The 22899-nt window shown below is 38.0% G+C and overlaps 1 protein-coding gene across 3 annotated transcripts in view; it reads right to left on the bottom strand.

The window, feature by feature from the left end:
• LOC120775407 (glutamate receptor-interacting protein 1) overlaps positions 1 to 20762 on the bottom strand; it is a 68107-nt gene extending 47345 nt beyond the window's left edge. The window contains exons 1-2 of one of the 3 annotated variants that reach the window (XM_040105571.1): positions 19756 to 20762; positions 19256 to 19605 (exon numbers count right to left, since the gene is read on the bottom strand). In XM_040105571.1, coding sequence (XP_039961505.1) covers positions 19256 to 19382 — 127 coding nt within the window. In that variant the 5' untranslated portion in view covers positions 19383 to 19605; positions 19756 to 20762. Of the gene's footprint in view, positions 1 to 19255; positions 19606 to 19755 lie in introns of those variants that run through there. The other 2 variants (XM_040105572.1, XM_040105573.1) reach the window with 2 other exon arrangements.
• Between the last annotated feature and the right edge of the window lie 2137 nt (positions 20763 to 22899).

Below are 22899 nucleotides of genomic sequence, written 5' to 3'. Positions count from 1 at the left end.
TTTGAAGTTAACAAGCTTTGTCCACCACATTGGAAGTACTTCCCTTCTTCTTCTTTCTGCTGTTCCTTTCCGCTGTTTGGCGCTAATTTGAGATTCCAAGTGAGGCAAGATCCTTCTCCACCTGATCTTTCGAACGAGGTATAGGTATTTGACGTTGCCAATGTTTAAAGGACTATAAATCTTCCACAGAACCTTTCTCTTGAAAACTAGCAGCGTCGACTCTTCAGATGTCGTCATCGTTCATGCGACTGCACCATAAAGAAGAACCGAATAATGAGTAACTTATAGAGTTTGGTCTTTGTTCGTCGAGAGAGGACCTTATCTCTCAATTGCCTACTCAGTCTGTTGCCGGTGTTAATGCTGGTTCCAAGATAGACGAAATTATCTACAACTTCGAAGTTATGACTGTCAACTGTTTCTTTGATAACAGGAGATATTTCGTCTTGCGTTCGTTCACCACCAGACTCATTTGCTTCGTTTCTTTGTTCAACTTGGAAAACGCAGACCTAACGGGGCGGTTCTTATGGCGAATGATAGTGATGCCATCGGCGTACGCCAGCAGCTGTACACTCTTGCAGAAGATTATACCTTCTCTATTCAGCTGTACAGTTTGAATTATTTTCTCCAGAAGTAGATTGGGAACGATACACGATAGAGAGTCGCCTTGTCTGCAACCTCTTTTAGTATCGAACGGTTCGGAGAGGTCCTTCCCGATCCTGACGAAGCTTTTGGTATAGTTTACACAGTCGTATTAGTTTTGCGATGATAGTCAGATATAATCCGGCTCATTACTGGTAATGCAGAACCTGTTGTTGTGGTAATCTTGGGATGTAATATCTTCTTAGCGGTCGCTCTCTACGTGATATTAAATAAAGAGCCCGCACCAAGATTGGCTAAATTCCATACATTGCACAAGACGTCTTAAATTAAACTGTCCGAAGACACACCAGACTAGGATCTCGCGGGAAGGGCTCCGCCTTTGCTTATAACGCTATTCAGGAGATCTCGAATATCATTCCAAACAAACAACTTTGTCTTGAGTAAATAATATTTTCGTGTTCCATTGAAATGTGTTCTCCACATGCCAATTAGTGTGTGTTTATCTGGCGATTTTTTCCATGAAAAAATTTTAGCAACGAATTTTCTTGAATTTTCGTGTTTCTAATGGAATCACAGCTACAAAATCGTTGAAAATGTTGCATAAGTACTATAGTACTTAAGTACGAACTCAAGTACTTGACCGTCACAAAGCATTCAGTGAAGGACGTCAAGTCATCGAAAACTTACTTCATACGAGCCGCCCTCCCGCCTCTGTTTATATCGATAACAACCAAAAATTGTAGAGTCGTTAATCCACCTCTGTTTATGTCGATAAAATCGAACAAGTTAAAGTAACTGTACTTCAAAATCGGTGAGTTGGCTTCAGAGATATAAAAAATGATTTCTACATTTTTTAAAGATCGATTCAGCACATTTTGATTAATATTTTAGGTTGTTGTATGAAGTGTGACAATGCTTTAATCGTATGCAAAGAACTGAATCTGGACAATATAGATAGCTAAGAATTCTAAATTCAACAAATGTTTTATTGCCGATAACGAGACGGGCTATCTATTTTGAAGACGATAATAAAGATATGCCAGTCCGGGTCAAATTTGATCATTAGGTATTTCGTACCAAAAGCAACCCTACGAGTATAAGTGGAGATTTTATAACCGTTTGGTAAAATTATTTTACACTAAAGTGCAAGGAAATGAAACTAATGTTAAAATAATTGCAATTAGCAGTCTTTGGAAAATATTTTCTGTACAAAAAGACACTTATAAATCACAATTAGTGAACTGATGAGTTAAAATAAATAAATTGGGTATCATATTTATGATTGAAGCGCTGACCTTTCTCACATGACAGCACTAATGGCAACACAATAACAACGTTAATGCTGCTTAAAGGCGGTTGCATGAATAAAACTGCTGACAAAAGGAGCATAAAATTTAGAAATAATATGAGAATGGCTTTGTTTCACTAGAAATTGCAACCCTTTCGAAGTAACCCTTAAGCGTAAGTGCATTTTTATACCAGCAAATGAGTATTTACTGTCCGGTAATATGAGTATATGGGCATATTAATACCAATACATATGTATATATATATATATATTGATGTGTGGCAGATCATCTTTGCTGCCTGAGAATCTCTGCCACTCCGCCAACTGTCAATCTAGTGCGGCTGACCCACCACTGGCCCTACGTCGGCTCAATTTTAATTATATCTATAAACAAAATAGAAAGAAAACGGCAAAGTAATGGAAATGAAATTTAATTAAATTCTAAATTACGCGTGGAATACCATAAATTCATCAAATGCATTTCGCAAGCCAACAAAAAGTAAGTATGTATGCATGAACGCATGCATTCATCTAAGTGCACTCGGCAGCAGCCGACGCAGACCGGGAAGCAGCACTCCTGCCTCCAAAAAATCAAAAATAAAGAAGAGGAAAAAAACTCCCCGTAATGCATTTGTGATTGAGGCAGCAGACGTTCTCGTAGGAGAAAGAACGTTCATGACGACGCAACACACAACCGATTGCAGCTCAACCAATTGCTTATTGCTGACGACTACCGACTACCGACTGTCGACGACGGCTGCCGGTTGCCGGTTGCCCTTTCATTGAGCGCACTCTTGCATGCGTTGCTCTGCGGCTGGCAATTGAATGGATTTGCTGCCAGATAAATTGTGGTTGAGGCGCGGGTTAACCGTTGTTAGCGATTTCTCTTACTCAACGTCTTGGGCTGCGCCGAGCATTGCCGACGCCGTCAACCGGTGCTGCTATCCGAAAGCTAACCTCACTTTTTGCCTGCTGCAATGCGTAGACATTTGCAAAATTCGCTAAATCTCGCGTTGCGGTGTCGCTGCCGTTGGAGTCTCTAATAAAAATTTATGTGGTAGTTATCGTCAGCGCCAAATCATCTAATGAATGGGCGCACGGGCGCACTGGTAAACTGGCAGATTGTCACAAATCCGGCCAAATGGCATTTCAACATGTTCGATGCGCTTCATTAGCGGATTTTTGCGCTAAATCGAGACATTTTCGAGCGTAAATACGTGTACGCTTGGAGAGCGTGTAAAAATTTACGAGTGTTGAGTAGTAAATTTTATTTAGAATACTTTTGCCTTGAAAGGTGTGTGCTTAATGAATTGAAAGTATACTTACATATATATGTTATGTATATTAGCTTGAATGTATGTATATGCAATTACTTTAAGATCCTGAACGTTTTCCCAGACTAAACTTATATATGTATAAGTATATCTTGAAAAATTTATTTGGTCCTCAGATGAATACTCCGAGTGTTGTACAAAGTGCTGACTCAAATCGGTTCATATAATAAACATGTATAAAATCTGGACTCTTTGAAGTTTCTTTTTCGGTATTATATGGGTATTTAGTTCAAGAACTTGAACCCTGGTGTTTCTCACTCACGAATATTCAATTTTTGTCAAGTAGTAAAAAAAGCTTGAAAAAATTAGAGCTCATAGATAGACAGATTAAGATTTAAGGAATGGAACTGGGGTCTATTTTCCGTCTTCTGTGATCCCAACACTTTGTTTGGCCCAGTCAAATTAAAGGATTTTAGCAAAACCCTTGGGTTAATGGTTGTAATGTGTTCTCTGTTCGAGGAATATGTATGTGTTCTGGTGTATCTGTCCTTTAGTGACACTGATCCGTGGAACAGTACCCTAATATGTGTAGATAACACTGTAGGTTGCTGTGACCTGTATAAAATCCCACAAGCTGAATGAATTTGTTTCTGTGATGAACAATAAGTTTCTTGAACCGCTTTGTATCGAACTCCAGAAACAGGCAGTAACACCCTCGTCTGTCGAAGCTCATGCGCTTGTTACCAGTAGCGTTTTCTACTGACGCTTTCCACTTTCTGGTTGCCGCATCTTCTTTCATCGAAGATCACCTGGCTCATTTCCAATGACGCCTTTATGCCCAGAGATCCATGGTTGCAAGATGTAATTTTCTTTGGCAACTCTGTTAAGTAATCTTGTGCACTCCAGTGTAATTGTGGGTTTGATTTCAACGGACGAGATTGCTTGAGGTGCCGTTTGACTAAGGATGACAATTCGTTTCCCGTGATAGTTTTTCTCTAGAATAATTTTTAAACAACTCCTAATGGCATAGACTTCAGCATGAAAAATACTTGGGAACCTGCCCATGGACATTGAGAGAGCACAATAGACCGAAGGCCGTGTTGCAATCCCCGCATATCTATCTTATGGGCACTCACAGTTTTGGTACGTGCTTCCAGTATACCAGCCCGAATCCCAGCAGTCGCTTTCGAGTCGCCTGTATGTCATTGCAGGTATATATGACCAACATACTTAGGAAAGTACCAAAAATTTGTATCACTTTTATGTATGTTCGTCGTAACCGATTACGTATATTATTGATTTAAAACCTTGGCTTGGAAAATTAACACATTACAGGCGGTCCGAAAACTTTGAACATGAGAAACTGGCAGCATTACTCATAGAAGATTGTTGCCAAATATAAGAAGAGCTCGCAGAATCTTTGGGTGCCACTCAAGCAACCATTTCAAAACCTTTAAAAAAAGATGGCTTTTGAATCCATGAAGAAAACTGAGTATCAAATGAAGCCAGGAGACGTTAAAAGAAGATTTTCGTCGCAATAAGGAGAAGAAGAACGACAACCCAAAATGAAAAAACTCATATTTGACACCAACCAATCCACGACAAAGCCGAATATTATCTGTAGTCGATCAGAAGATACCGCAAATAAATCAGCAAATTGACACGAGCTTGTCAGTAATTTTCCATCATGACAACGCTCAACCAGCGGCTGGTTGTCTCACCCATTTTCTGGGTAGTGTATCAGATTAAAGTTCTACTTATCCAACATGCAATAAGTCCACTCATCTAACACCCCTTTCCATATGGTCCGACGCCGTGGAAACAGCACGTTTCCTGGCTAGATGACTTCGATGACAACCAACCCGAACCTTACCACAAAAACGAGGTTTAGATAACCGCTACCGCAATGACCATTTGTTTTAACCGATCCAGAACGTCATCACAACAGTGTATGAGAAATTAGCTGAATTCAAAACCGTCAAGCCCGTGAAATTTATTTGGGATGTAATCTACAAATTTCGAGAAATATGGGAAAATAAGATAACTTCAGATGGGTAATTAAATGGATTTATTCTCACTTTATAGATCTCACTGTAGTCAGAACGGTTTCCATATCTTTTATTTTTAAGTAGGACAATATGTTAAGCAGTACGAGATATACGACGGCATTGCGGTAGTTCAGCGAACTAAGAATCAGCGTCCGAATGGGTGAAGAACGACTAGAGTGCTGCCGTTAACTCGGCTACAACCGCGTAACCGGTGTCTACACTAATAAAGAAGAAGAATATATTGAACTTAGAAGACTTTTTTCTTCTCATACCAATCTTTGGGAGAATACTTAAACTTTCAGTCTCTTAGAAATCCCACATGTCAACGAAAGAATCCAATAAAAATCGTTACCGACTATACACATGTCTACATACATACATAAATATAACTTCATACAAGAGTATTTAATGACACGCTCTTATTCTCTCACCACACTTTACAATTTGTTTTAGGATAAACAAGAGAGTTCGGAGATTTACTTTAAACCTTCGCCGACAATTTCACACATCATAAAAATAAATAAAAACGCATTTTACAATAGCAATAAGCAGCGTTTAAGCTGCTTGCAGTTTCAAAACGCACACACACACACAAACAACAACAGCAAAGCAAATAAAAATTGAAGGCGAAGGCAACGGAGTCATGGACTCAGTGGCTGCTTGCGGAGAAAACGTCCTTTGGGTGCAAATAAAGCATAAACATGCGCATAACAACAAAAAATGCAACAACAACACTAGCATACAAATAACAACAACACAAATATAAAGACAACAAAAACACGAACATAAAAACATGAAACTAGAAGGATAAAGCAAAAATGTGCATAACAACAAAAATACAAAAACAACACTGATATGAAAACAACAACCACACTAACATAAAAACAACACGAACACAAAAACAGCAGTCTCTAAGAGTGAAGCAAAAATCCCATAAGAAAAACAACAACAACAAAAACAATTACAACAACAACTGCAGCACAAAAACAACAAACTCGCAGCGCTATCAAAACCATCGACTCAAGAGAACAATAACAATTATTGTGTTGTTGTTGTGCAGCAGCAATGACAACAAGACGCAGTAAAAACAACAACAAACAATGAAAGTGGCAATAACTACAACGATGATGTACTTATAGATTTCAAGTTGCATTAATATCTGCGCGCGTGTGTGTGCGCGCAACTGATGGGGCGGGGAGGAAAAGGGTGTCTGCTTGAATGGAGGAATCGAGTTGGCAACATGCGGCTGGCGACTGCAGCAAACGATAAAAATCAAATAAACACTTTGCACCCCTAACACACACACACACACAAACACAATGACATGTATACATATTGAACAACAACAACAATTAACACGGCAGCGAGAACTGCGCCTGCCAACTGCAGCTAGGAGTTGCAATAACAACAACAACAACAACACAAGTGTCATAACATGCTACAGCAAGGAAATGACATTCCACGCTGCTTGTTGTTGTACACAAATATACGAGCATATGTGCATCTGTGTGTGAGCATGTTGCCATCGGTGTGACATTGCAGCATATTGTTGCATGTGTGTATTTGAGGGGCTCACTGTTGCAGTCATAGCCCTCGCAGGAAAACTTGTGAAAGTTTCGTGTTATTTTGAACTGATTTCTTTTTTCTTTTTCAAACTTTTTTTTTGTATTTTATTATTTTGCTGTTCCAATGCATCCCTCACATTTGCTAGTAGTGACTTCATTTATTTCTATAATTCTAAGCTGATGACATCAATGATTTAAGGCAAGATTGTCACACGTCGAAGTTGAAAGCTTTCCATGATTTATTGAGAAATTACTTTTTTGGTATTATTGGAAAACTATTTATATTTCTATGGAAGTGCCTATCAACAGATCTTCTTGCAAAACATGTCTGATCAATGAGCTTAACCTTGATAAATTCGATACTCAAACAATTAATACTAAATTGAAACCAGAGACATATACCATTGATCCTTAATCTTCTATGAAAATGATTTTTTTCTTCTGTACCACATCAGAAGGACTTAGGCAGAAAGGAATCGAAATTAGCGATTTTTCTCTTGGCTTTGTCTTAATCAATATAAAAACGTTGGATGATTGAAGGAAAACCCATCCTGGCATTTAAACTACAAAAAACCTCGACAAAACTTGGTCGAAAATTTTTGTAAATAATTGTTAGTCACTTTTTTCTACATATTAATTTAAAGCATATTCAGCGACGATCTCTAAAATATTCAGTGCAACTATTTTATTTATTTCGACCTATGTATGTTATGATGACGATTTTACTGCATATTATGGAATTTTACAAAGGCAACGCAAACTCCTAACCTGAATGTCATCACCATTACCAATACTACGGCGTTTACAGAAAAATCTAACAAAAATCAGAAACTACAATAACTGACTTATGTTTTTTCAAGATTTTGTCGAAAATCTTCTTTACCCATAGCTAAAAAAAAAATTAAAAACATTTTGTAAATTTTTGTGGAATATTAGTTTTTTCAAACACAATTTAAATAATTCGAAAATATTTTTCTTTTTTCGAAAATACTTTTTTTTCCGAAAATATTTAAAATAATTCGAAAATATTTTTCTTTTTTCGTAAATATTTTAAATAATTCGAAAATATTTTTCTTTTTTTCGAAAATATCTAAATTAATTCGAAAATATTTTTATTTTTTCGAAAATACTTAAAATGATTCAAAAATATTTTAAATAATTCAAAATTTTTAAGTAATTCGAAAATACTTTTTCTTCGAAAATTTTAAGTAATTTGAAATTATTTTTATTTTTTCGAAAATATTTTAAATAATTCGAAAATCTATTAAGTAATTTGAAAATACTTTTCCTTTTTCAAAAATATTTTAAGTGATCCGAAAAAACGTTTCTTCGAAGATCTTTTCAGCAATTCGAAAACAATTTGCGTTTCTCGAAAATATTTTACATATCTAAATCAAAAATAATTTTTTTTTGAAAATATTTTAAATAATTCGAAAGTATTTAAAGTAATTTGTAAACAGTATTTCTTTTCTCGAAGATGTTTTAAAAAATTAAAAAGTATTATATAAAATAATTCTAAAAAACTTTTTTTTTCGAAAATATATTTAGAGAATCGAAAATATTTTCTTGTCTTCGAAGATATTAAAAATTATTCAAAAATATTTTAAATACAATAATTCAAAAATTTTAAGTAATTCGAAAATACTTTTTTGCGAAAGTTTTAAGTAATTTGAAATTATTTTTATTTCTTCGAAAATATTTTAAGTAATTTGAAATTATTTTCCTTTTTTTCGAAAATAATTTAACTAAATCGAATATATTTTTCTTTTTTCGAAAATATTTCAAATAGTTCGAAAATACTTTTTTTTTCGAAAATATTTTAAATAACTCGAAAATATTTTAAGTAATTCGAAAATACTTTTCTTTTTTCGAAAGTTTTATATGCAGTTCGAAAATATGTTTCTTTTTCGAAATACGCTTTATTTTCCTCAGATTGTCTTATAAATTACATAAATACGTATCTACCCCTGAAATACCCGTCTAAAAAATGAACTATGAAAAAATTAAATTTTGTATTCGAAAGTAATTTTTATATTCCAACATGATTTGATGAAGTTTTTTCCAACAATTTCTAACAGCTTCGTTATCTTTTTTCAGTAGGAACCCTTTAGTTTTCGAAAATGTATTCTCAGTGGCACTAGCTGAGCATAAAACTAAATAATGAAAACAAACTAAGAGCTCCTATTCTGGGATTCTTAAGGAGTAAGTTGCTTATACTCGAGTTTATTTATATGCGTAAGATTTCTCAGATAAGCACTAGCACAGATCGTTTAGATAGTTTCCAAATGTGGAGAATATTGGACTTCATCAATGTGCTGGGGCTAAGTGAGTCCATGTGATTTGGGAGAGGGCACAATAGACCTAAGGTCGCGGTGCATTCCTCATCAATGAATCTAATCTAATCTAGTTTCCAAATCAAGTCTAAAATAATTTGTTTTATAAGCCTGGAATCTTTCGGGATTTCAAGATTTTTCACTTTTTCTGTTACACGATGGATCATATGAGACGTATTGTACTGTTATTTGGTATTTCAACTATATTTTTTACGAATTTATATCGTTTTAGGGCAATTTCGAAATTAGTTCCGGCCATATGTTGGTTTCTACTTCCGATGTCTTTAGGAATATTTTATGCCTTCTTTAAGATTTTCATGGGTTGGCAAGCGGTCGGTCGCAGCGAGATTCTGTGTACTAATCTATGATGTTTAACAATGGATTTTCATTAGTTTCAAACAGGAGGGAAACTAGTTGCAAAATAGTCAAAAATATGTCCACTTTAAAATAGACTACCTATGAACCAGTCTGCCATTTCATCCAACACAAAACTGAGTACATCAATATACAGTGCAATGACTACAAAATTCACCGCGAGATATGAAAAGAGAACGTCAAAAGATGCCACGATTATGATTTGCCGAAAGAAAAAGTTATGATGATAATGCTGACGATGCTGATGATTGTGATGACTGTGAAGAGGCCGATGGCGCTGCGAATAGGGTGGATGAGGCGACGAATTCCACAATTTCAACATTCGCTAAAAATAACGGCAACGCTGCAAGCAGCCAGCAGCCACGAAAAAGATGTAAGAATGCATCGGTATGTACATATATATATACTTATAATGAAATAATGCCGCGCTGGATTTTCATGTAATTTGTAGGATTAATTTGCGCTGCCTTGCAGTGTGCGCGTCCGTCTTTCCTACGCTCGGAAGCAACAGCAACAAAGTTGGGCGATTAAATTCGAAAACAGAAACTTGTTTTCACAGACATACTTATACATATAAACATATATATGTATGTATGTAGGCTTATATGTAGATATTACAAATTCATGTTTACTTTTTGTTGCGCCTCTCTTCGACTCGTCTACCCACCACGACACATCCCAAGCGCCTTTATGCCGATTTTTTTTGTTACTTTTTATATTCCTTGATACAAATTTGAATTGTGGACACGTGTTAATTAACGCGATTGCAGACGATGACGGCAACGACGACGACGGCAACGGCAACAGCACAGCGTCAGCGCCATGAGCAACGAACGATCAAAATGACGATGACACGATTGTGCATTGAACCCGCGAAGTGCATTGCAAGCGCGTTGACAGTGGCAGTGGCGGCAACAGGAGCTGCACGAGCCCCAGTTGCAAGCGCGTTGCATGCCAACAACTGTGGCATCCCTAGTATCCCCAATGCCGTGAGTCGTCATGAATGTGCTGCTGTGCCAGAATTTTGTCACAAAATGGAATGACAAGCACAATTAGTTGAACTTTAATTGCAAATCGAATTCTAATTATGCTCGGCGAATTGTGTCGGAGTTGCATGAGCCTTTAATTACCATACTTGGACGAATATTATGGAATGAAAATCATTATTAAAACATACATTTATTATTTCTTTGGAATATCCTTTTAGGGTTCTGATATTTCTATATAATGGATACTCCGTTCTTTAATCCATTCTCAACACTAAAAATTTGCTCCCGAAACCTCAACTTAATGTACTCACAATGTCTTTACACTGCAAGGCTTTCGCCAAGTACAAGAATTGTCGTTTTCTTCTTTTCCTTAGTCTTAACTTCTATAGGGTTTCGGCTCCAAGGAGGCTCTGAAATCCGCGCGGTCTTCGCCAGTATTGTGTACCAAGATTCATCATTGCTTCTTCTACTTGGTTACTCCACCGGAGACAAGGTCTTCCTCTAAATTTTTTACCAACGACTCTGGGACGAAAACCTTTTTCGCTACCGTGTCAATACTCATCCTCACAACATGATCAAAGCAGAGCACGTGCTGGATGTTCATTCGTTGGACAATGCCAATGTCATGATAGATATTACTGTTCCATGTTCGTCCGGATATGATAGTTTTCACCAACACTTAAGGCCCAAAAAAACTTGCGAAGCACTTTTCTATCGAAGACTCCCAGCGGCAGCTCATTAATTTTTGACATCGTCTCAAATGTACCCAAGAAATTTAATTTGAGCCGTTTTACAGCACTTTACAAAGGCTGCTCAGAGGTGTTGAACTCCAGCACTTTTTTCTTAAAGCAATTTTCCTAAAATTTTATTTATCAACGCAAAGTAAGGATTCCGAAGTAATTAGTTAAACCCAGTGTCTTTTCCACTTAAAACCTAAAAGAATAAGATACAAGCGAAGTGACGAAAAGTCTTACTAAATATCTTCCATGAGTTTTGGAGAGCCAAAGCTCTGTTAAAAATATACAAGAAGCAATTTCCTCTCAGGCGACATTGACAATTTACCATACTTGTTGAAAATGTTGACTGATATGGCCTCATAAAACCAGAAATTTAACTAACGTCGAAGACCCACAGACATAAGTAGGTTAGAAGCTGAATGCTAGAAAAGGTCGAAATCAATCATCTAGTTATGTTTCACAATAATCATCGTTCCCGCTTCCTTTAGGAATGTTAGTTAGATGAGAAGTTTGTAACGCTGGCATCTGTAATTCATATTTTTTAGAAAGTATTGAAAGTTGGGTATATCATATTGTAGTCAAGCGAGCCGCAATTCACGACTTTTCTGGACAAAAAAGTAGGAAACCGGATGATCTTTCATTTAGAAACGATTTATCGATTTCGTTATAGAACTTCATATAGGTTATAGAACTCGGAGATATTAATCGGTCAACTCAGTTTTCTGATTGGTTGTCCTCGACTTTTTCTCTATGGAAGGTTGTAAAGGATTAAGCTTACAAAAGCGTTAGGTTTCAGAGGTAGAACATACAATACTGGGCACCCAGCCTTAACAGTTACACGAGCTATAACTTGTACCACAAATAAGGACTTCTAATAACTAAGCCTATTTTGTCCCAATACAAGCAAATCAATACTTAATTGAAATATTCTTCACATTTTCATTATCTTTTTTTCAGAATCAGCTCTAGTTCTTGAACTAATTTCTTTGGTAGAAAGATTTGGTAGAAGGATTTCCTATCAGAAGCTCACTATCAACTCCAGTTTCCTGACTTCCTGACTATTGCAGTGACTTCTAAGCCGATGTTGCAGCCATTAAGGTAGAGGCAGATCTACTGTTCCATAGTGCAGCCTCCTTTAGAGAAGTATCTATTCACTCAGTTAGCAGAGCGGCGATACTAGCCTTGAACTCATTAACAGTGCGTTCATGAATGGTGGCGGAATGCCTGACCTCGCTATCAATAGCATCGAGTGTCTTTGTGATAAGAATGATATAGGTGCCAGGCCACAGCGGAGTCGCAAAACTGATGAGCTAGCAAGGGAAGGGTCCCTAGAACCGCTATCGGTAGAATGGGGCGGATTTGTGCTCCTCTTGTTTTTTACTACTTTATAGCTGGGCTTCGCGGAAGCTGGGCCTGCGCTGAGCCACTATCGGTACATGCGATGCCCGGTCAAAATCCTCATGGCCCAAGATCGATCACAGGAGATCTAGTGATATTTTTGCCCACTATAAGGCTAGCGTTTCCCTAGTTGTGGGGCTTTTAGCATGCCATTGTCCTATTGGTGACCATGCTGTTATCTTACCAGACGCCATCTACAGAAGCAGCATGGAAGAAGATAAAATGGAACCAACTAAACACTTCCTTCTCGACTTTCTCTCGTTTGGGAGGTTAAGACACTTAGGAGTTTAATAGTAGTTAGAGTTGGATTTGTATAGGGTAAGATTTGTACAAAATTTACGATCCGAAAGATGTTCGATCGAGCGGCTCTTTCCATTTATGCCGCATTCCTGGATGGCGTCCCACAAATTTTGAATCCTACGACTTTTTCAACTTCCAGAACAACATCAAGCCACACACCAAATATCGCATTACAATCACTACAATTATATGATTACCCTAAGTACCGATAAAACTCGCCATAATTCATAGAAACCTCGCACTTTTATCCATAAGCATGTGTTCGAAGCGCCCTCGAAATGAAGCAATAATATCCAATATCCAATAAAACTTCTCGGAAAAAGACTTTGTAAAGCCATTCAAGAATTTCCCACAATTATTTCATAAAAATTCAGCTTCGAACGCACTAAATGGGCGGACAAAGGCAGATAACCCAAGTAAATGGCCAAATGGGCACACACAGAGCAACAACAAAAACAAATCGATGACATTTACCAGATACAAATCGAACGCGGAGGCGGCAAACCATTTGCAATTAAGCTACCGACCACAACAACAACAACAGCAACATCAAATGTTAGCTGAACGAGCGCGCGGCAAGCGACACACAAGCCCGCTTGCTGAGCGCCTAAGTAATTGGGGAAAATCGAATATTGGCTTTATGGCATAGAACAAAGAGATCACGATCGCGATCGCCGCGATCAGCAAAAGCTGACTTCGAATGCCTCAATTTGTAGCAGAATAGCAGAATAATTGACAAAAAACAACAAAGTTGTGGGGAAAAATCATATAAAAATACGACGCAGTTTGTTAAATATGTACATACATATGTATGTATATACATACATATGTATATTTATACATATGTTGCTACAAAAACAATTCAAGCGGAAAGCGCCAAAACGCATGGAAAGCAAGCGATCGATCTGCTGAACTTCCATAAACACACAAAAAAATGAAAAGCGCCATTGGAAAATGCGTTGCCTTTAAAATTGAAAAAATATATATATCGCATGCGATATTTATCACACTAAGCATATTTATTGCATGCTATAAAAAGCATAAAAACGCGTCTGACTACGGCAGCTGAGCGCTTATTTGCTTTTATGCACGCGTTTGAACATAACTGCTACATTGTTGTTGGCAGCACACCACCCACACACGCACTCACACATGAGCGGGAATGCCAGTTATTGCAAGTGGCCAGCAATAAATGCTGTTGGCGGAGGCCAGATGTCGCTTGTTTGCTCATTCACTTCAATAATGACAACTGTGAATCCACAAAAACCAAAAAAAAACCCTGCAACAACAACAACAGTGCCTATGACAAGACAAGGATTGACAGATTGTGATAAATACATGCACATATACACGCACATACTTAAATTTAGAGACACGACTTAATTTTGAAGTGCAACATGAACGCATTTTTATTAAAATTACACACCCCCTTACACGTCACCTTGTACATACATACATACAAACTCATGCATGTAAGCGCTGGCGGTGTCATCTGAAACTCCGCTTTTCGGGGGTGTCAGTCAGTGAAATTTCAGCCACTAACAGTCAAATCAAAACAAATAAACGGCGATCGCTGAAAGGTGCGCGCTGTGTTCGGATGAAGCGTGATTTATGATTACAAGCGACTGTCTATCGATGAATGTGCATATGTACTATATTGACAAAGGGTTTGGTGTAGTGCACTACAAGCATACATATATATGTATGTATGTACATAGAGGTACTGGGTCAATGCACATTTTGTTTTGAATATTGGATTACAAAAGAACACTTTTTTGGGGGAGTACTTTCTACATTTGAGGGACGTGGTTTCGAACCGACCAGGTTCAATGTACTTTGAAGCGAAGCAGCTCGTATTAGCAGCTAGTGTTTTTATAAAAAAGAGCTATTGTAGACTAAAGCAGTTAAGACCGGTATTTAGAATGCTTTGTGTTTTTATTTTTTTTTTATAATTAGAAAGCAATGAGACGCAAAGCAATTATTTCGAGTAATGACTTAGTCAAATTAACCCTAAAACGACACACTAAGTTTTAGTGTTTTCAAAATCGAGCGTGACTCTTTTAATCGCAAATATTATAGAATTATTTTGCTACCGAGTATAATAATTTCGTTCACCTAACGGTTGTATGCAGCAACTAAAACTAATCGTGATAGATATAGGGTTATGTATATACAATCTAAGTGACTGCCTGTCTGTCCGTGCAACCTAAACTTGAGTAAAAATTGAGATACCGTAATGAAACTTGGTACACAAAGGTAAGACGGAATTCATAGCTGGGCATAATCGGACCACTGCCACGCCTACAAAATGGCATCAAAGGAAAAACAACAAGTACCAGAACTAAGCACTAAAATAAGATATAGAACTGTAATTCGGGATCGCAGTAGCTAGGGTCCCCTGTTCCCTAAAATTTTGCAAAAGTGGGCATAGCCCCGCCCACTTATAGGTTTAATGTACATCCTAGATCGCCAAAGCTACAAAGCCGAATCTACTCGGGGAATTCTTAAAAGAACTCCTAGCAACAGTGTGAAAATGTATGAAATCGGATCGTTCAAAACTCCACTCACTCTTCATATACCGATGCTGTTGATGTTGTTATTGTTGTTGTTCACGTCCTGCGATTTGGGCTCCTTGGGTACTTGATGCTCGACCAGATGCAGCTCGTTTCTCGCCTTATTTTCCCATAGTTTCGGGTTGGCCTTTACCAGAATCCGGCGGATTCGCATAGGGATCATAACCGAGCACCGATAACATGGGCGCAATGTCGGCCATATCACGTACCATATTTTCACGTATATTGCCTACCCATTTGGAGAGTGCTACCAAATTCACCGCTTTAATAAAAAGTACTTAAAGCGCGATAAATCAATAACCAAAATATTTAGAGACATTAAATTTCACCACCGAGATGGTATTAGACAATTATTTAGGTGCTAGGGTCAAAATTGCAAAAATAGGCAGGGCAACCCGCTCTTTTAGGTGAAATCACATATCCGATTTCAACCAAATTCGGTACATAGTATTACTATAACATTCCTATGTCACAGTGTGAAAATCCAACAAAAGCTGTTCAAGCCCCTAGATACTGAATATTTGGACCCCAGTACCTATATTTGACTTTTTCCAAAAATAGCGGTCAATGTGTGAGATATATAATTGTAATTCAGAGAAAAGTCCTTCCTGATAATAACATGCATACTTCCTTTAACCCCAATATACGTAATTTAAAGAATGAAAATGAGAGAAATGAGTTTTACTGATAACAGAATATATTTGTGTCTGAAAAGGATAAAATTGAGTGACAACTTGACTCCGTATGATTGGGGAAGTTATGTGATGAACCTTGATGAAACCTTGGGAGCATTTTATTGGTCTACGGTCTTTTAACTGCATGTAGTATTGGCAAAAAATTGTTAAACCCGGTTCAATACTATGTCCTATATACCTTCATACCCTTACACCAGCTCTTTAAAGCACACAATAATTTTCTTTTCAATGATTTTCCTCTATCATTTAAAAACAGTTTTCTACCAAAAATTCTCCAGGAAACCAGAATTTAAGTGTAATTACTAAAGACATCTCCCATAGGTACTTTATAAAAAACTTATATGTTTTTGCTAAGACAGAAAATAGTATAATATAAAAAAATCCTGCGCTAATTGACTCACTTTATATGAATTCTGATAATTTTGGAACCTTCTCTGATTCAAGTGGATATAAAGGATACTCGCTTGATTGCGCTCTTTTTAAAGTGAGATGATATCTAGATATTCAGTATCCATAATTAGATTAATTTATGAGCGATTGCAGAAGTTTTTGTTATGTTAGTATATCTAAGTATAGCTCACACATTGACTATTACGCGAGACAGATATCATTTATAAGGCTGTGAGAAGATAGATATTGATTTGCGGGTGCATAATTTTTTTCGCTTTTTACAGAAAAAAATTTCTTTCCAACATATTTTTAATAGTGATGTTACTTAGAAAACCATTCTGAATTTAAATTATTATTGAAATTTTTGAGAGATTCTACATTAGCGTGCTGAAGTCGACGAACGTTTGCGCTAACATCTTACAGCTTCTGATCAAAATGCAATGCATACTACAAAAATGAAATATTGAAAACGAGATATACCAGAATTTGACCACAAGTGAAAAACCTAAATAAATCCCACGAGATGGTATACTTGTGTATTGCCGGGATTGATCAGCTTGCTATTTGAGTTCGATATATTTACTTATCATCAAAACTTCGAAAGGATTTCTTAGCTCTCGCACCCGTTACAGAAACCACTGACGAAGCTTTGGTTAAAATAAAAACTAACATACCTTTGATAATTTATATCGACACCTCTTTTTGGCATTATGGAACTCAGAGCTTGAATTAAGCTATTAATTCAGTTTGTGAGGTCGCTGGTGTTCTGAAAGCATTTGGAATAATTTAACTCTTCACAACTTTTTCTGTTGGCCGAAAGAATGAAAAATTTGTCCGAAAGCAAACTTAAGAAGTAAGAACTTAAATATGTATGCTCAATAAGTTGGGCTGAATGACATGAAGCTGATTTAACATATTTCGAATTGCATCCATTTGTAGTTAGAACACTGGAAGAACACTTTATTCCTTTTATAATTTAAAAATTCTAAAAATCCCCTCAAAGTAGCACCCCTTGGCCACAATACATTAATATCAACGTTTTTCCAATCCTCGAAACAATAGCCTTCAATGCGCATATCGTTTAGGAGCGGTTGCTTGAGTTTACTAAATAGCCAAAAGTCGCACGGAGCTAAATCAGGCGAATGCGGTGGTGCCAGCACGATATTGGTTGGCAATTTGGCGAAAACTCACGAAGAATTAATGCAGTAAGCGACGGTGCGTTATCGTGGTGCAAAAACCAAGAGTTGTCGGCCTATAATTCCTTTCTCTGTTAACATAACATTGATTTTATTTTATTCGGCTTCGGCTCACCTTTGCCTCGACATCCGACCGATTGATCGTCTGTTGCTGGGTCGTAAGCATACATCCAAGACTCATCGCCTGTAATAATAATACGTTTCATGGCATCCTAGCTGGCGGAAAGCATTGTTCCATAGATGTTAACGCGATGCTGTTTTTTCGAAAAAAAAATTGTGTGATTTTGGAACCAATCGTGTTTTCACTTTCTTAGGCAAAAATAATCTTTCAAAATGGTTCACACTGATCCTTCTGATATTCCAACGTTGCCAGTAAGATCTTTGACTGTTAATCGTCGATTCTCCAGCACCAATTCCTTTATTTTATTGAATTGTTGATCATCTGTTGATGTTGATGGCCGCCGTTCACGCGGTTCTTCGTCAACGCGTTATCGACCCGCTTGGAATAATTTGCACCAATCAATTCAAATTCTTACTCGCGAAAAATAATTATCCCCAAAGGCCTTTTCCAACATTCTGAACATTCCGGCATCAAAAATTGGATTCCCCACACAAAATTGAATGGAACTTGTCTGTTATATAATATCACTCATCGTAAAATTCGCCGAATGCACTTTATGTACTTCAGAAAGACAAGCGTTTACCAAACACTAATGATTATTTTGTTGTGATATTTGGCTCAGAGGTCCCTGACGGTCATATCAACGTAAAAAATAAAATATTTCGACGAATAGGTTTTTCGCGCGAGATTTGAAAAAAAAGGCTTACTAATTTTTGCCCATAAATACACATGTGGGCAGTACATAGATGACATAGGTTTTTCGTCAATCTTTTATTATTGCGTAACTATCATTTTCCGATTTTAAGGTGGTTTATGTACTACGAAAAATCAGTCCTAAATGAGTTAAATAGTTTGGGAGAGTATCATACCCAATACCCCCTTTTTGTATTGGTGTACTATACATACATACTATATGTACATATAGTAAGCTTTACTGTCATACCATATTCCCTACTTAATTTTACAACATTCGTTCTTAAAGTTGTAAGAAATACCGTTTTGTATGAAGTAGCAAGCTTTTTAAGGGATTTTTCTCATTTTCACATCGTGCCTTCATGATAAGCAATCTCAAGTCGTTTATGGTGTTGCTTATAATCAAACTGTTATCAATCACATTGGAAACAAAATATTATAGATAGAGAATAGATAATTTCGGTTATATTATCAAATTGTGTGGCAATTATTCTCTTCAGCTTGATCGGCTTATTGGGTTTGCATAAAATAATGATTGCTTAGCAATCTGAGAAGGGAGTAGATTTATTGAAATTTAAATTTTCCAGTTACTGATCGAATTATCAATATTATATTGCCATTACGAGAAATTACATGACATTGTAAAGTCTCACTTTCAATCCAAACTAGACACAACTCACCCGAAACAATCGGCGTTAATGGTATGCCACCGCTGTTATTGCCACCATCCAGTTTATCCTCATTCTTCAGCGCGGCCGATTTGCCGGGCACGCAACTAATCGGCTTCTTTGCCTTCCAAAGTTTCATTTTGCGCGATATTATTATTCAATATTTCTTCTTTTTTCTGCACAATTCTTCTAGAGCACCGGAAAACTGCCACTCAGCGCACGGCAAACATGGCGCACACGCACGCACTACACTCTTATACGAATTTATGTTTCGGTTGTGTGTTGTTTTATACAGAAACTATTTCAAAATTGATTTGAAATTTCACAGTTGTGCGAGCGCGTAGAGGGGAAACGCTCAAGACCTGCAAAGCATACACAATGAATGCACGAAAAAAGCACGGAGATTGAAAAATCGTCACTGCCGCGCGTCTTGAAGACGCCGCGACGCGTACGCGTTGACAAAATTCAGAACTCAAAACACAAAACAACAACAAAAACGCGTGGAAACTAACACGAAGTAGTAAAAAATCAAGAATCCGAGAAACTGTAGACATAAAGTGCTTTTCTCGTCACACGTTCTGCTGCTTCTTCTTCCACTGCTACGTTATACACAAGTTTTCACAAGATTTTCCCCTTGGCTCGTGCGTATACGACGCGAGTTTTCGAAAACTATTTTTAAACTTGAACGGCGCAACGGACGCGCCGACGGTTGGGTGAATGGGCGGTGTGGCCGACCGACTGCCGCGCGGCGGCTACAAGCGCGCGCAGACCTCCAAAACGAAATCACTTCAACGCCAACAACAACAGCAACGCGCATAAACTACTTGCCGTAAGTAAAATAAATGTTGTGGAGAATTGCGTAGCCAAAACAGCAATTATAGATGAAGCACGAAAAAAGGCAAAAACAACAGCAATAGCAACAACAGCGCGCCGAAAGTGGGGTAGAGTGAAAAGTGAGCGCGCAGTTTCCTCGAACGCGAAAACACACCAGACACTTCACACACACACACGCACACACATACAGTTATAGTATATGCGCACTAATACATTGATGGCTTTGGCCGCATATGCATGTGAGTTTCACCCATTTACTACATTAGGCATAAAATAAAATTCGGTTTTTGCCAAGTTTTGCGGTGATTTTACGGGGCGCCCAAACCCACACACACACACTGTCAATTGGCGGCCGAAATGTTGCTGCGAAATTTCATTTCAATTCGCCAAACGGTAACACAAATCGCACAAACACTTGCACTTTCGCAGGCGCATCCATCAATACGCGTTCACTTGTATGCGTGGGTGTGTGTTAGTTTGTTGTGCTCATAAATTTCAATAGATTTAGTACACACGCATCACCTTGCAGCGCGCCTTCGATTGGTTTGATCGTCAATTCACGCGTTAAATTAAAAAATATATCGCACACACATACACCGATATATGCTACTGGCATGTATGTATGTATGTCACAAGTAACATTTAATTATCGCCACCGATTGCAGACGTTGCCACAAACTCGACCGTGCACCACGAGACACAACTTCAGAATGAATCTGTGCTGCAGCGCTTTGCCTTCCGTAGCCATCGCTGCGCCGACAGCGACGCGGCACACGCGCCCATCAGAGCGCATACAGCAGTGGCTCTCTGCACATAGCACCGTGACTGCAGCGCTTCCCTTTGCCGCGTCAGCATACACGTACACACTCGTGTATTTTCCAACTGTTGCTGTGTGCGCTCGTCTGCTGTCGCCGCGAACTTTGTGCGCCTCGTGCAACTTAGCCGCTGGCTGCGCTGCTTTGCACGACGCATTTATACCCAGTGAGCATTATTGAAGAGACTATCGGAACTTCGAAAATTCGATTTCTAGAAAAATAGTCGCGTTTGCTAGCCAACTCGAGAATGAAAAACGCTTTATTTCTATGTAAGAAAGTGTGTATGGATTTATGAATATCTTTGTGATCTTCAAAGTAATCGTCTTGTTCTTTATTGGCTTTTTCCTACTTTTCATTGAGGGTGTTTTCAAACTCAGCGCTCAACCCTGGAGAAGGTTATTTCGCTTTCTCACTTTAGCACGTCTTCGAACGGATGTTTTTTGGCTATCCAGCGGATACTAGGTCTAAGGTCGGAAGTCATGAGCTGCTTGAGCCATATGTAAAAGAATCATTTCTTGTCACTCCCTAAAGAATGGCGCTCAGAAAACTTTCCTCACTTGCGTGAACTTCTACGCATGGCTTCAACCTCCCTTTAAAGTAATCATCCCCAGATATATTACACTTCTGCCAGCTTTTTTTCCAATCCTCAAAGCACTTGAAAAGTCTTTTGTTAAGATCTTGCTTTTTTCAATGTTCAAAGCACTTAAAAGTGGTCATTCGTTGTAATCTAGTTTGGCTCCTCTTTCGTTGCAGTTTTTATCTCCTCAATCGTAGCGTAGCGTCATCCTTTCATGAGACTTTTCAGGTCGTTGGGTACAAAAAAAGGTCACAGCGGGTCAGGTCTGGAGAGAGTTTTTTTGTTTTTATAGTAGGGGGTAGCATTGAAAGCCGGAGTGCGGAACTTTAATTCGCTAAAACTAGCCTATTCCCAACTCAAGACTCTTCCACGGAACCACCGGTTAAGAATTACCTCGTGGGAGGGACAGGACATTAAAGTATTTTCTATTAATCTATTCTAATATGTTGAAAAAATCTCAGTTTTGTCATGATGAATGCTGACGCTTCGTTAACAGCTTTCCATATCTCAGGCGACTTACACATGAGTTTCGTTGAATTATCTACTGTAAGACTACCACCGAGTTTGGATTTTAGTTTTTCACTTGTATTTGAAAAGCGAGGGCAATAAAATAATAAATGTTCAATTCGAACTAATGTCATTGTGGAATCTATAAAAGTAGTTTCTAAACCACCCATGTCCACTAAGTATTTCGGCCAGATGGAATTACATGTCGTCTGTCTATCGACGAGTGGTTTTTCGGCACAAGTGTGTGGCTCCAGCGCCGGTAGATGAGGAATGCCACCGCTGCTGCCACATTTTAGTGCTCTTCTTCCTCATACGGGAGACTTGGCACCTTTAATGAGCTGTTTTTGGCCAAATATTAACGATACGTGAGGAGGAGCATTATCATAGTGCAAAATCCAATTTTTGTTCTTCCATAAATCTACGCATTTTAGATTACTACGTGCCAATTTGCGCATAACTTTCGCATACTTTTTATTGACCGGGTCGTACGGCAAGAACTCAAGATGCACAACCCATTACTTATGTCTGTCCATCAAAATTTACCCCATTCATAGCTAATTGTTCATTGGGTTACTTCATGAATGCCGGCAACTATTCAATTGTTTTCTCGTTGTTTTCAGCGGCATTTTATGGCATGCTGCCAGCGTCTTTAAGCTTTGCCACTCTTTGCTGGCTTTTCCTCTAGCATGCCCATCAGTACATGAGAGAGAGACTGAGTTGGATATGTGTATGTTGCGCAGGAAATACCGAACAGCTGTAGTCACTGGCAACATGTTGTCAGCAACATGTTTGTGGACAACATATTAGGTTGTCAAAAAAGTGTTGCGGTATTTTCGCTAGTTGGCGCTGAAAGCGCGTAGTTCTAGTTTTATTCGTCGCATCGGGGCATGCTATATCTTTTTGGAAAGCTCATTTCACGCGCT

The sequence above is a fragment of the Bactrocera tryoni genome, chromosome 4 (assembly GCF_016617805.1).
Source record: "Bactrocera tryoni isolate S06 chromosome 4, CSIRO_BtryS06_freeze2, whole genome shotgun sequence".
NCBI classification, from domain to species: domain Eukaryota; kingdom Metazoa; phylum Arthropoda; class Insecta; order Diptera; family Tephritidae; genus Bactrocera; species Bactrocera tryoni.
Note: the sequence above shows the minus strand (reverse complement) of the source record. Positions and strands in the feature narration are given on the sequence as shown.